Source organism: Meyerozyma guilliermondii, genomic scaffold (assembly GCF_000149425.1).
Source record: "Meyerozyma guilliermondii ATCC 6260 scaffold_5 genomic scaffold, whole genome shotgun sequence".
Taxonomy (NCBI): domain Eukaryota; kingdom Fungi; phylum Ascomycota; class Pichiomycetes; order Serinales; family Debaryomycetaceae; genus Meyerozyma; species Meyerozyma guilliermondii.
Genome location: NW_001809796.1, coordinates 853210 through 867060, shown reverse-complemented (window position 1 = coordinate 867060; position 13851 = coordinate 853210). Strand labels below are relative to the sequence as shown.

Below are 13851 nucleotides of genomic sequence, written 5' to 3'. Positions count from 1 at the left end.
ACTACGCAATCATGGCATCCGATAAAAAGGAGCAGAAACAGCGGGTAACCTCGGACCTGAGGTTCAAGTCAGTTCATAATGATCCTCGGTTCAAGGCGCCTAGCTTGAAAAACTTCAAAGTCAAAGTTGACGAGAGATTCAGCAAAGATGAGCTCAAGAAATTAAACAAGAAGGGTCGTGGAAAAGGTGCACAAATCGACCGTTATGGCCGTAAGCTCAAGCTGGACGATCACAGCACGTTCGACAAGTTCTATGAGAACGAGAAAAACGAGAAAAACGAGCAAGAAAAAGAAGACAAAGCCAGCGACTCAAGTGACTCCGACTCAGACTCCGACTCAGACTCAAGCCCAGTTGTGGATCGTGCTCGTGGTGAAGGGGTATCTCTGAGCGAATCAGACTCAGATTCCAGCTCGGATTCCGATTCTGACTCCGACGACTCGGAAACCGGTATAGTTTATGACGAAGAAGCTGAAGAGTCCGAAGTGGAATTGGAAGAAGGGAAGCCTGAAGAAGGCGAGCCGTCCGCATCGTTTGCCGTGGTTAACTTGGATTGGGATAATGTCCGTGCTGTGGACTTGATGGTGACATTCCAGTCGTTTGTTCCTAAAGGCGGCTCGATCAAAAGTGTAACCATATACCCATCACAATTTGGTAAAGAGCAGATGCAACGAGAAGAGATTGAGGGACCGTCGAGAGAACTTTTCAAGAGCAAGAAAAAGAAGAAGAAGCATGAATCGGACGAAAGTGACGATGAAGTCGATATGAATAATGTGGAAAGTATGAGGAAAATCACCAAAAAGCTTTACGAAGAAGAAGATGGAACCGAAGACTACGATAGCAAAGCCTTGCGGAGGTACCAGCTTCAAAGGTTGAGGTACTACTATGCTGTTGTACACTGTGATAGTGTTAGCACAGCAGAGAATATCTACAAAAATTGTGACGGAACCGAGTACGAGTCCACCGCTAATATTTTCGATTTGAGGTATATCCCAGACGGGGTGACATTTGAAGATGACGAACCAAAAGACCAATGTGACACATTGCCTACAAACTATAAGCCCAGTGCGGCTTTCGTTACTGATGCATTACAGCATTCTAAAGTCAAGTTGACGTGGGACGAAACCCCCAAGGAAAGACTTGCGGTTTCCTCGAGGCCATTTTCGCAGAAGGAAATCGATGAAATGGATTTCAAGGCATACTTAGCATCGGATAGTGACAGTGAAGATGAAAAAAGTCTGAACAAGTACAAGAATCTTTTGGGAGGAACGTTCGACAAAAGTGACAGTGAAGACGATGTGGATATGGAAATCACATTCACGCCTGGCTTGGACGAGCAAAAACCACCAGAACCAGCCAAGGAAGAAGAGGAAACCACCATCGATGCATACAGGCGGAAGGAGAAAGAGCGTAGAAAGCGAAGAATGGAGAAACTCAAGAAATCTGAAAAGACCGATGAGAACGAAGCTGTGGACGAGGAGCGCTCCAAGGCCGAATTGGAGCTTTTGATGATGGAAGAAGGCGAAAAACAGCCCCAGCACTTCAATATGAAGGAGATTGTCAAGGCAGAAAAGAAGAAGGATAAAAAGAGCCGAGGACAAAAGGAAGAAATTCCTCAAGACAACTTTGAAGCCGACTTGTCGGATCCTCGTTTCAAGGAGGTTTTCGAGGACCACGACTTTGCCATTGATCCAACCAGCTCTGAGTTTAAGGGCACCAACACCATGAAAAAGATTTTGAAGGAGAGATCGAATCGGAAGCAAAATGGAAAGAAGAAGAGAACCAGCGATAAGGAAAGTAAGGGAGAACTCACTTCGCTCGTGGAGAAGATTAAAAGAAGAAAGAAGTAGCCAAATATTAAGAAGATGAAGAGTAGTCAAGATTAGTCAAGATTAGTGTGGTGTAGTGAGTAGTGAATTAGATCTATTCTTTGCAGCCATCGTCCTGCACACACCGCCCTGCATACCTTGTCTGGACACGCGTTCAACTTTTCTTCACTCGATCACTATCATGCAATCAATAGGCGTGTTGGGAGCCATATTTTTTCTTCTAGTGAACGTGAATGCGTTGCACTTCTATTTGAGCACGGGCGAGACTCGTTGTTTTTTCGAGGAGTTGCCTCTGAACACTTTGGTTGTTGGCCGAATCGACGCCTTTGAATACAACCAACAGCTGGGAATGTATTTAAAAAATCCCAATTTGAACGTTGAGTTCACGGTTGACGTAAGTATAATGAGTGAAGAGCGAGGGCACGAGCGATGAGCGATACAATGACAATTCGAATTCGATTTCATTTCGCTCCCTTTTCTCCTTCTTCTTCTTCTTCTTCTTCTTCTTCTTCTCCTTCCTTTCACTAACTCAGGAAACATTCGACAACGACCACAGAGTCGTCACCCAGAGAGCATCCCATACTGGTGACTTCACGTTCACCTCGCTCGATACCGGCGAGCACAAAATCTGTCTCACGCCGGTTTATCGCGACGGTAATTCTGGTCAAAAACACCGGATTTTCTTCGACGTGGCCCAAGGTTCCGCCCACGACTACGTCGACTCCAAGACTACACACAAGGTGGACCTGTTGACGCTCAAGGTGCAACTGTTGAACAGAAAATTGGAGGAGATCCACAACGAACAGGAACAAATGAGATTAAGAGAAACCGTATTCAGAGACCAATCGGAAGCCACCAACTCCCGTGTGGTCAAGTGGACATTTATCCAGTTGTTTGTGTTGATCGGCACTTGCACCTACCAATTGCGCCACTTGAAGTCGTTCTTCGTCAAGCAAAAAATTGTATAAATATACGGTTCTCACCTTGTAATTTCTCCGCGCTCATCTCATCTCTCAGATGGATCTCCACGAACTAGAACGTTTACGGGCAGAAAACGAACAACTCAAGGCCGAATTGGCATCCAAGCAGCACCAAATAAAACAAAATGACATCAAGTCGTACAAAGGGCTTTCTTTCGAAGAACATCGCCGGTATGGTCGTCAGATGATAGTTTCTGAATTTGGCTCATTGACTTCCCAATTGAAATTAAAGCAATGTAAAACCCTTGTAGTGGGTGCTGGAGGGCTCGGGTGTCCCTCGCTAATGTATTTAGTGGGAGCAGGAGTTGGAACCATCGGAATCGTCGATGACGATTTGGTGGACGAAACTAATCTTCACCGCCAAGTTTTGCATTCTACTACTTCTGTGGGCCGTCTCAAATGTGAGTCTGCCAAGAGCTACTTACAGGAACTAAACCCCAACGTGAACATTATCACCTATCCAGTTCGACTTTCAAACAAAAATGCATTTGAAATTTTTGCAGATTTCGACTTGGTGCTCGATTGTACCGATTCCCCAGCCTCCAGATACCTCATCAACGATGTCGCAGTATACTTTAACATTCCAGTCGTCAGCGGGTCTGGCCTCCGTACTGAGGGACAGCTCTCTGTGTTCAACTACGAAAATGGCCCTTGTTATCGCTGTTTTTATCCCGATCCTCCGGCTGCAAATTCTGTGACTTCTTGCTCTGAAGGAGGAGTCTTGGGACCTGTTATAGGGTTGTTGGGGACTGCTATGGCTGTCGAAGCAATCAAGGTAATAACTGGATTTTACCACAACACTTTCAAGCCGTTTCTCACCATGTATAGTGCCTACCCTCAGCAGACGTTCCGAGTATTCAAAATGAGGGGAAAGCAAAAAACTTGCCTTTGCAACCATATCACGAGGCAAGCGATCGAGTCCATTGACTACTCCGAGTTCTGTGGAACTCTTGGGCCCGTCAACTTGTTGTCTCACGACCAAAGAATATCGGTCCATGATTATAACTCAGTCCGAAATTCGGACCATGTTCTACTCGATGTCCGTCCAAAAGAACAGTTTGAAGTGTCGAGCTTCCCTGGTGCTGTCAATATTCCTTGGGATTCAGTCCTTAGCAAAACCACTAACATTGACAAAATTGATCAGCTTCAACTTCCACCCAAAAGTCCCATATACGTTGTTTGCAGATACGGCAATGATTCCCAGTTGGCGACAAAGAAGCTACTTGACATGGGATGGAACAATGTCAAGGATATCAAAGGCGGTGTCTCGAGATGGTACTCTGAAGTTGACCAGAATATTCCCTTTTACTAGCCCTATTTCACAACCAATCTTTCCACTACTAGTAAACCAGAGAGTGTACCAGCGGCATAAGTTGCTCCTCCAAGAATAGTCTCGTTCCATGCCAAAGACGAGAACACGATATCTGTAGGAGTAGCAGCGATTCGAGTGACTTTCTCAGAAGGTACAACGTCAAAGTCTCCATATAGCTTTAAAGTGTCATCCTCCTTCCATAGTTTCCATAGACGCATCGGCACAAGTGTTTTACTTGTGGACTTTGTACCGTTGAGTATTTTTCGACAAACATTGATTACATGGACCTCACCGAACGATGTTCCACATAGTGCAAGTGGATGGCCCACAAACTCAGGTGTATGCAATGCGGTGACAGCTCCATCAACCTTGAGGACTGAACTCAGCTTCTCTTGTGGATGTCGAACAAAGCTGTAACTGATGCTGTCTGTGCTGTCGCAACTGACAAAGATCTTCAAGAATGGATGGGCAACAGGCTTTAAAAAGGAATTGGTGGGAGACGAATCCACTCGGCCATGGACAAAATTTCCGTATTCAAACACAAATCCCAAACTGCCAGTGGTGTTGACGGAAACGAAAAACTTGCCTGGAGTAGGCTCAGCGACGGAGACGGCGGTGATAGCAGTGTCGCTTATGGCTTGCACGTACGAGGGGGTGTTGTAAAGGGAATCGTTCAAGTTGGGAATAATGAACTCGGCCATAGAACCGTCAGAGAACCCTCCGATAATTTTGTCTGGACCCAAATAATCATACGACGTAAAACTGACGGTACCAGATGGTGTTCGGTAATCAAGAAGCTCATAAACCAAGGAAGGGCTTTCAACAACGGCATACTTATCATGTGTAGAAATTTTCAAGAAACGAAGTCTTCCGTCGGCGCATAGTCCTCCCAATATTCGTAGGATAGGATCAGCCAGAAGAAATGGTAAAAACGATAGCTGGTTGACCGCACCAAACTTGGTCATTACATAGACCTTGTCCAAAGTTATTGACGATCCTTCATCCTTTCCATATTTGGATACTAGATACCATTTTGTTGGAAGAAGCGTCCACTTTTGTGTTGAAAATCCCCAATTCTTTATGGCTTATCAAAGCTTCAACGCCCTCAGACGAAGACACCACCGAGACTGCCAAATACAGAGGACCCACGGTTGTGTGTGGTCGGGGTAACCATTTCATAGAAGTTATTTGACCTCCAGTATTAAGTAAGAAACCTTTACGGTCCAATTGGTTCATTGGGATTCCTTCGCCAAATGGAATTTTCACAAGAGTAGACTTATTGTTCCTAGACAATTCGATTTCCAAAGTCTTTTCTGAAACGTGGTTCAGCAATTGCGTTCGTTGTAACGGCTGCAAACGAGTATCGGGCACATCGAGGTTTCTTGGGTCTTTCAAAGGTTTTGCAATAAATTGACTTTGTTGTTGTAGAATGTCCTCGTCTACATAGAAAAGCTTGTCTTGCCATGCCTCTTTGTATGCCAAACATTGGTCGTAGTATGTTTGATCAAAGCCAAAGTTGAGACGAAACCGGTGTTTAAAGGATAGATCTCGACTCTGACGAGAGCCAGGTTCAGCCATACTTGTTCAGTTAGATATTTGGACTGGAAAAAGCACAAGCAGCAGATTTATAATCTTTTATCTGTTAATTTCGGGAAAATAAACAAGCAGTATAAATACACACACTGATTCTTGTTTCGCGATTTTTGACTTTTGTGAATTTTGACATTTGCAATCGCGAATTCCTATCTATGAGCTTATAATACCATTATGGGCGAGTCAGGACCACGCAAGCGCAAGGACGATCCTTTTGACGACTTCTTTGCATTGAGTGCCCCAAGCGGTAAAAAACACAAGAAAAAGAGACCAAGAGAGAAAAAAGTGGAGAATCATGAAGACGAAAAACGAAACGAAAACTCACCAGAAACGATCAATATCGATGTCGATGTCGAAACCAGCCCACCAGCTCCTAATACAAGCTCTCCTGGACCATCACGAGAAAATTCAGATAGCCACAATCAAAAAATGGACAATCGTGACGAAAAACCATTGAATGATATCACTGTTGTTGATGATGCTGTTGATGATATTGCTGTTCAAGACATTGTTGATGAAGAAGACGAGCTCCTAGAGTTCCTCAAAGAAACCTCGGCCTCCCTTGGCCACCACAAAAGCGATACCTATGACTTTTCAGATTCCAATGAACGACGGCGATCATATGTTGTTCGAGTCATTTCAAAATTGGAACCTGAAAATGCTGTAACGGTGGATATTGGAACAAAAGGACTTAAAAAGTTTGACAAAATACACGAGGCAGCTCTAAGAGAACTAAGGAAGAAGCCTGGGTCTCCAATGAAACAACATAATGTGCACACTACTTGTCTCGCTTGGATCGAAGGCAGACAAGAAATCAAACCATTTTTCAAACCCAGCACTTTACGCATCAAACCCCCTTTGGAATTCATAGGTCAGAACCCAGCAAAGATACCCTTGACCCACATCACTTGCTTACTCTACCCAAAGTCTCATAGCTACCTTGATTACCCAGAATTTGAATCCACTTCCTCATGGAAAAAGCTCTCGCAACTTTCATCAGACCTCAGTGCAATGGACGAATTGTCTGTGTTGAGCGCTAACAGTGAGCTGAGCGATGAAGACCCTCTCGGTGACTCAAATCCTGTTGCAAATCCTGTTGCAAATACTCCTAGAGATACTCCAGATTCTCAACCAGACGCTGATTACTTTGAAATAGGACTTAAAGGAAAGGACAATAAGAGGATTAGTGTCCAAGTCTGCTCCACTACAAAGCTCAGGGACTTGTTGGCTCATTACTTGAAAGCAAAAGAGATCGATGTTTCAGCCGCTAGTAGAGCCAAATTATTGTTTGACGACGAAGAGTTGGACCTCAATGGAGTTGTGGGCGATACCGAGCTTGAAGACGAGTACGAGGTCCAAGTGGTGGTGTGAATTCTTTCATGCATTACTCATTATAAAAAGTTGTCGGCAAAATTATACTTAAATTTTGCCCAGCCAGTAAGGCTTTGTTCATATGCATCTTCTTGCTTTTCTTCGGCAGTAGCAAAGTATCTGTCCGTTTCAAAATCCATTTCCTCATACTTGACGAATCTGTCCTTACCCTTGGTTACAAGCCACCAAAAGATAAAAGTGACTGGGAACACTCCCAATTCCAAATAGTTCATGAAAAATGAAGAAACGTCCCATGGAGAAAACGCACCCCATCCCTGGACCAAAATAATGAATGTGACAAATACAAGCACAAACCATGGTCCAACGGGATAAGTCCAATTCTTATAGTTGAGCTGATGGGTTTTGCCTTGCCTTTGTAATCCCCGGCGGAATCTTATACTGGTGATTGCAATCAGCCACCATGCAAGCTGGTTACTTACTCCAATGATAGCCTGTAACCAACTCCACAAAGTACCAGCTCCAATGAACGAGCTTCCAAAGCAAAGACCACCTGCAATCCAAGTGAAAAGTACTCCTACGTAAGGTACTTTGTACCTATTAGTTCTGGTGAAAAATTTTGGAAAATATCCCTGAGTTCCCAAAGTGTATGCCAATCTAGATCCTGCGAAAAGAGCATGATTACCAGCAGAAATAACCGATGTCATTATCACTGCGTTCATAAAAGAGCCACCAGATTTTGCACCCACCATCAGGAAAACGATGGTAAATGGTGAGGTAGTAATGTCTTTATTCGACAAGTTTGGATAATCATAAGGAACATTCATGCCGACGAAAAACACCGTGAAGATATAGAATACCAAGATTCGATAGAACACGGTTCGAACCACCTTGGGCATGGTTTTAATTGGGTTCTTTTGTTCACCAGCAGTGAGAGCAATGGATTCTGTTCCACCGTATGCAAAAGCGGCAGTCACAAAGATTTGAGCAAACCCACGAAACCCATCCACAAATGGTGCGTCCTTGTAGCTCCAATAGCGGAAACCAATATACTCGTGGAGATTATTATGACCGGCATTGACGACAATGCTAATGATGAAAAAAATGATGATGGACAAGACTTTCAAAAGAGCCAACCAATATTCTGCTTCACCATAAAAGCGAACATGAATGATATTCAAAAAGAGCAAGAACACCCAAAAGATCAATGACACCACATAGAAATGAAAGTCTGTCCAATATTTCATCACTAATTGTAACGCAGTGAGATCACTTGCAACAGAACAAGCATCATTGAACCAGTAATTTATCAAGATTGCAAATCCAAAACTGTCACTTCCAAACCTTTTGGCATAAGTGGTGAACGATCCTGACACTGGCATGTAGGTAGCCATTTCTCCAAGCGAAAGCATGGTCAAGTATACCACCAACCCGATTAAAGCATAACATATTAAAAGTGATAATGGACCTCCCGTTGCAAGAGACTTACCAGTTCCCAAGAACAACCCAGTTCCTATGACACCGGCAATGGCAATCATATTAATTTGTCGAGCACTAAGACTACGGTTCAAATCTTCGGTATGAACCTCATGTTCTTGCAGCCAATTTTCCAAGTCAACAGACCTGGCACTATTCTGTATATCGACCAAGCTATTGGACTTGTCTAGAGACATTGAAAATTGTGGAAATTTTCAATATGTGGCGTATTAAATAAAAACGGATTTAAAGTTCATTGCATCTTACAAATGCGTTCTCATCGTGGAACGCCGTGCTCCACAGATTGTACAAGAATCGTGATAAGCACGTGATGATCATTTGAAATACTTATAAATGAAGATCTACGGTCTGTTTGCCCGTGAAAAGTTGGTGGAAGCGTTTCTTGATTGGCACATTTGCTTGTTTCAGACTCACTTGATATGATTGCAAATTTCTGTCATTATGCGGAGTTCGCAGAAGTGACGCATTACGCGGCACTGTCAATGCATCGAAGACGCCGCGCGATGTGGTCGCGAGACTCTCCGCACGGTGCATGGGCCTAAATCCATTGTTCGAATAAGTAACGGGTAATCCTTCCTCCTTAGCGTAGGTGACACTGTTTCTTCTCGCGAATCACAATTGTATTGTATATAATGATCACAGTTAATATCAACAAAACTTTGCGGAAAGACTGTTGTTTTAGTACCTTAGTATTGATACTAACTCCAATAGTTACTAAATCTTTCACTGTCTGAGTATTGGGTAATTACCCCAATGTTACCTTTGTGAATCGTTCAAGGTAGTGATATCTTGCTTAATCCTTTACCTTCAAGGATGTGCAGATCATCTTGAAAAGTTAGAGGAACTTTTCGAAAGAACTAACAATACTCCTCGATCTCTCATTCCTTTAACCTGAGAAACAATTGAAAACTTCCCGAGTCGATCGACATTTCGAACTACCCAATCATAGGAGAGTTCCTAGTTCCACAGGAATATCTCCATGATTTTAATGATGATATATCGGAGTTGAAACCCGAAGAATCATCGCCTTCAATTCTAGTAATCAGATGTTTCGCCTTTTGCGATGCGAAAGTGTTTGGTACTGGTTGCTGTTGCGGTTGAGATGATTGAGCAATCCATCATTGGATATCTCACACTCAATTGCAAATTCAAGTGAATCAATCCCAATTTATGCTAAGTGTACATGACCCGTTTGCAAATTACTATCACCAGACGGGTGTGTACCTTAAATGGTCAAAATCAAACTTTTCAAATCAAGATATCTACTTCAAGCTCAAAAAATCTTTGGTAGGTTGTGGCTCTGAGTAATCAAAAGAAAACTTTTTGTGTTGCAATTGAGTTGTGCTAGGGAGATAAGTTGTCCAGGTCAATATGTATCAATACTTAACAACTCCTTTGAATCAACCAAAGTCTGATACAATTTATTTCCCTTTAGTACTAGTTTCCAGCAGCTCATATTTATAGCTGGAGAGCGGGGTGTCCCTGTTGCATAGATATGCACTCAAGCGGGGTCATTCGTGTTAATTAGTGGTGAGAATGTATCACTATCGATAGACATTTTAAGTACTCTATTATCTGTATTATCACGTTATCACGTGATCGCACTTGCCTGCATCTTTGCCTTAAACTGTACGGCTCCATTTATTCATTATTCATTATTCTCGATGCCAGAGCCATTGGAATACGCCCAGAACTTTGTGGATTTCTTAAATGTATCTCCTACGCCTTACCATGCCGTGGCGTATGCAAAGAAAAAATTGACTGATTCTGGATTTCAAGAATTGAAAGAGAAGGATGCTTGGGATGATAAAGTTGGAAAAAATGGCAAGTATTTTGTCACCAGAAACACATCTTCTTTGATCGCCTTTAGCGTGGGAAACTCATACAGAAATGGAAATGGAGTTGCGATTGTTGGAGCTCATACCGATTCTCCATGTCTTCGGATCAAGCCTATTTCGAAGAAGAATAAGGAAGGTTTTATGCAAATTGGAGTTGAAGTTTATGGCGGAATGTTAGCCCATACTTGGTTTGACCGTGATTTGTCGGTGGCTGGACGTGTATATGTCAAGAGTAATGGCCAATTGGTTCCCAAGTTGGTGAATCTTCATAGGCCGTTATTACGGATTCCAACCTTGGCGATTCATTTCGACCGTCTGGCGAATCAGAAGTTCGAGTTCAATAAAGAGGAGAAATTGGTGCCTATAGCTGGTCAGGTTGCTCACGATAAACATGAACTTGAAAAACCTTCGTCTTGTGCCGACGATCCAGCATTGCAAATGTCCAGCGAACAATTTGAATCTGTTCAGTCGGTGGTCCAGAGACACAACAACACGTTACTTGAGCTAATTGCTAGAGATTTGGACGTAAAAGTCGAGGATATTGAGGATTTTGAATTGATTCTCTACGACTACCAGGACTCGACATTGGGTGGTCTTAATGACGAATTCATATTCTCTGGCCGTCTAGACAACTTGACATCGTGCTACTGTGCCATCCAAGCCATTCTGGAAACCAATTCAAGCGATCATATCCAAATGATTTCGCTTTTCGACCACGAAGAAATTGGATCGGTTTCTGCTCAGGGTGCGGAATCGTCATTTTTACCTGATGTTCTCGAGAGAATTTCTCGTATCGACATCGAAAAGGTGGAATCGTCCTTTGTGCCCTTTCTGCCCCAATTGAGAGCCAATTCGTTCTTGCTTTCGTCAGATATGGCCCACGGTTTTCACCCCAACTATGTCCTGAATTACGACGAAAAGAACAAACCTCAAGTCAATGGTGGCCCAGTGATCAAGATCAATGCCAATCAGAGATATGCAACGAATTCTGCTGGAATCGTCATGTTGAAACAGATCGCCAACAAGGCCAAAGTTCCATTGCAATTGTTTGTGGTACGTAATGATCACCCATGTGGTTCCACCATTGGTCCTGCTCTCTCGGCAAAGTTGGGTATCAGAACCTTGGATTTGGGAAACCCGCAACTTTCAATGCATTCTATTCGAGAGACTGGAGGCTCGTTTGATATCAAGAAATTGGTGGATCTTTTCAAAGGCTTTTTTGAAACTTTTACCCAAGTTTCAGAGCTTACAGTTGTGGACTAGGTGGGAACACATTGTATGGTGACTGACCAACCACATTGCCTGGTGGATAATAGCTGCATACAATATACTTGCCCCAAACGTCTCCGCACTCTTTTAAAGCGCAGCCTAATTGTGAAGTAGTGTTCCAAATTAACGCCGTAAAATGATTATAGACTTTATCACTTCCGTATTTGTAGTCCTTTCCTTCATTGTACCATGCTGAAACTGCTCCAATTGTGCTGTATCCAATCGCTATATTTTCTCCATATGGTCCACCTGAGTGAGCAAGTATTCCTGAGCAGTCATATTGTGAAACAAAATCCGAAGCATATTCGAACAAGCTATTGTTCCAGACCAAATCCTGGGCGAAATGAAGACGACGGTAATAATTGTGTTTGTCAAGTATAGTAATGGGAAAACTGTTTTTATGCACTGAAATTTCAGTGATTTCGATTTTTACAATATTTGCAAAAATTTCCCAAAAAAGAAAGAAAAAAATACAGAATCGCATCGCAAAGCTTGCTGGTACCGGAAACATATATAATGTACCTGAAACAGATTCAAAACATTTTGAATATTTGCACCCATTTTGCAACCAATCCGCAACCATTCGCAACCGATTTGCAACTCCAGAAAGACGATTACATAATCAGATTTTTATAAGCGACATACTCGAAATCAAGTTGCAGCGATGAAGGTTAGTGGTATTTTAGCACTATTAGCAATTTTCAGTTCCTGCTTTTGCTTCGACGCGGTGCCCTTGGTTGTCGCATCACACAAGTTGGTCAAGGGGCTCAAAGATGAACTTTCAGGTAACAATCTCAAACCATACAAGGTTGATGAGGCCACGAATATGATAAAAAAGTTGGTCACTCAGTGTAGTTCTGACGAGTATTTGATCATAAATCAGCCTGGGCTCCGTCTCAACGATATCACTGATATTGAGAAAGAACACTGGCCTCATTTCTACAAGTATTTGACGTTATCGAGTACGGTGGTTGGACTTCCATGGGTCGAAGAACCAATTGATTTGGATTATTTGGAAAAGTATATTTTGAAAACGTGTAAAGCAGAGACGATTAGTGTGGACCATGAGGATGAGCGTGAAGTAAACTACATCGATTCGAAGACTCGAGTGATCAGAATTGAGTTGAGTGAACTTCCGGAAAACTTGGATGAGAGAAGAGACGAAATGAGAAAACATGATTTATTGATAAGACAGATCCTCCGCAAGCTTCCTTCTCCTCACTACACCATAATTTTCACAGCAACCACCACACAAGACTATCATCCATTACCTCGAGCTGCCATTGAACACAGCCCTAAAAGGTTCAATGTATTTGACTCGATCACCAACGATCCACTGAGAAAGGACGAAGTGGAACGAAACGATCGGTTCCATCGACCACCAATGAATAGCCATCGAGGAGTCAATGCTATGCATAAATACGTTGAAAACAGAAAGAAAAACGAGGTACATTTATTCAGTCGCAAAACATGGGAGAACAACGAAAAGTTGATAGCCACGGTTGTGGTTACAGCCACCGCCATTTTCATGCAGAATGTGTATATGACGGTGATGAACAGGGTTCGGGAGAAAAAGATAAAGAACGCATAAACGCATAAAGAACTCATAAGGAGGATTGATCATAAACATGATGAGACTCACCCATAAAGTTCATGTTGAGAGTTCGTCCATAAATTGTCATTACTTTTCATTTTTACGGTGGAGAGGTTGATTAAAGCAATATTCACTTGAAGTATCAAAGGTTTTATACCAAGAATGACATTACCTAGACGGTCTACGGCAATCGATCATATTTTTGAAAGCTCGTTTTTTGGATCTTTCAGAAATATTGTGATACGGATGTCCAGAAATGGGTATAAGATTTATTGCGCCTCTTTGCGCCTTCTTATCGCTGAATAGCCACCAAGTGCTTTAGCGATCGAGGTGAGAAGGATTACGTTAAAGGATTAAAGAGCTTATTAAGTATTGAAGATGAAAGCCAGAGTAACGGAGCCGTGATTCGATTTGAGAAATCATGAATTTTTAGCATTCTAGGGTGCCGTCTAAGGTTCAAGCTGAAGGTACTCTGCGACCTTCAATTTGCACCCACTGTCCATTTGACAAAATCAAAATTTTTAAGAGATTAAGGAGAGATTAAAGGTGACAACAACAAGCAAAACTATATTAGACAACTCTATCAAATCAATTCCTGTTTGTTTCAGTAATT

At 42.6% G+C, this 13851-nt stretch overlaps 9 protein-coding genes across 9 annotated transcripts; 5 read left to right on the top strand and 4 right to left on the bottom strand. All coding sequences in view use genetic code 12, as the record gives it.

Annotated features, from left to right (window-relative positions):
- Window positions 1-11: 11 nt before the first annotated feature.
- On the top strand, window positions 12-1847 carry PGUG_04418 (pre-rRNA-processing protein ESF1; the record flags this gene model as incomplete). Its single annotated transcript, XM_001483639.1, has 1 exon — window positions 12-1847. One exon carries the CDS (start codon window positions 12-14, stop codon window positions 1845-1847), a length of 1836 nt encoding a protein of 611 aa, XP_001483689.2.
- A 996-nt stretch (window positions 1848-2843) lies between these two features.
- On the top strand, window positions 2844-4118 carry UBA4 (Uba4p; the record flags this gene model as incomplete). The annotated part of the gene is made up of 1 exon (XM_001483638.1): window positions 2844-4118. One exon carries the CDS (start codon window positions 2844-2846, stop codon window positions 4116-4118), a length of 1275 nt encoding a protein of 424 aa, XP_001483688.1.
- A 2-nt stretch (window positions 4119-4120) lies between these two features.
- Window positions 4121-5083, bottom strand: PGUG_04416 (uncharacterized protein; the record flags this gene model as incomplete). The annotated part of the gene is made up of 1 exon (XM_001483637.1): window positions 4121-5083. The coding sequence occupies one exon, from the start codon at window positions 5081-5083 to the stop codon at window positions 4121-4123; it is 963 nt and encodes a 320-aa protein (XP_001483687.2).
- Window positions 5084-5117: 34 nt separating this feature from the next.
- Window positions 5118-5696, bottom strand: PGUG_04415 (transcription factor TFIIIC subunit; the record flags this gene model as incomplete). The annotated part of the gene is made up of 1 exon (XM_001483636.1): window positions 5118-5696. The coding sequence occupies one exon, from the start codon at window positions 5694-5696 to the stop codon at window positions 5118-5120; it is 579 nt and encodes a 192-aa protein (XP_001483686.2).
- A 189-nt stretch (window positions 5697-5885) lies between these two features.
- On the top strand, window positions 5886-7082 carry PGUG_04414 (uncharacterized protein; the record flags this gene model as incomplete). The annotated part of the gene is made up of 1 exon (XM_001483635.1): window positions 5886-7082. The coding sequence occupies one exon, from the start codon at window positions 5886-5888 to the stop codon at window positions 7080-7082; it is 1197 nt and encodes a 398-aa protein (XP_001483685.2).
- Window positions 7083-7102: 20 nt separating this feature from the next.
- ALP1 (Alp1p) lies at window positions 7103-8713 on the bottom strand (the record flags this gene model as incomplete). Its single annotated transcript, XM_001483634.1, has 1 exon — window positions 7103-8713. The coding sequence occupies one exon, from the start codon at window positions 8711-8713 to the stop codon at window positions 7103-7105; it is 1611 nt and encodes a 536-aa protein (XP_001483684.2).
- Window positions 8714-10201: 1488 nt separating this feature from the next.
- On the top strand, window positions 10202-11638 carry PGUG_04412 (aspartyl aminopeptidase; the record flags this gene model as incomplete). The annotated part of the gene is made up of 1 exon (XM_001483633.1): window positions 10202-11638. One exon carries the CDS (start codon window positions 10202-10204, stop codon window positions 11636-11638), a length of 1437 nt encoding a protein of 478 aa, XP_001483683.2.
- Window positions 11622-12227, bottom strand: PGUG_04411 (uncharacterized protein; the record flags this gene model as incomplete). The annotated part of the gene is made up of 1 exon (XM_001483632.1): window positions 11622-12227. One exon carries the CDS (start codon window positions 12225-12227, stop codon window positions 11622-11624), a length of 606 nt encoding a protein of 201 aa, XP_001483682.2.
- Window positions 12228-12308: 81 nt separating this feature from the next.
- On the top strand, window positions 12309-13235 carry BIG1 (Big1p; the record flags this gene model as incomplete). The annotated part of the gene is made up of 1 exon (XM_001483631.1): window positions 12309-13235. One exon carries the CDS (start codon window positions 12309-12311, stop codon window positions 13233-13235), a length of 927 nt encoding a protein of 308 aa, XP_001483681.2.
- Between the last annotated feature and the right edge of the window lie 616 nt (window positions 13236-13851).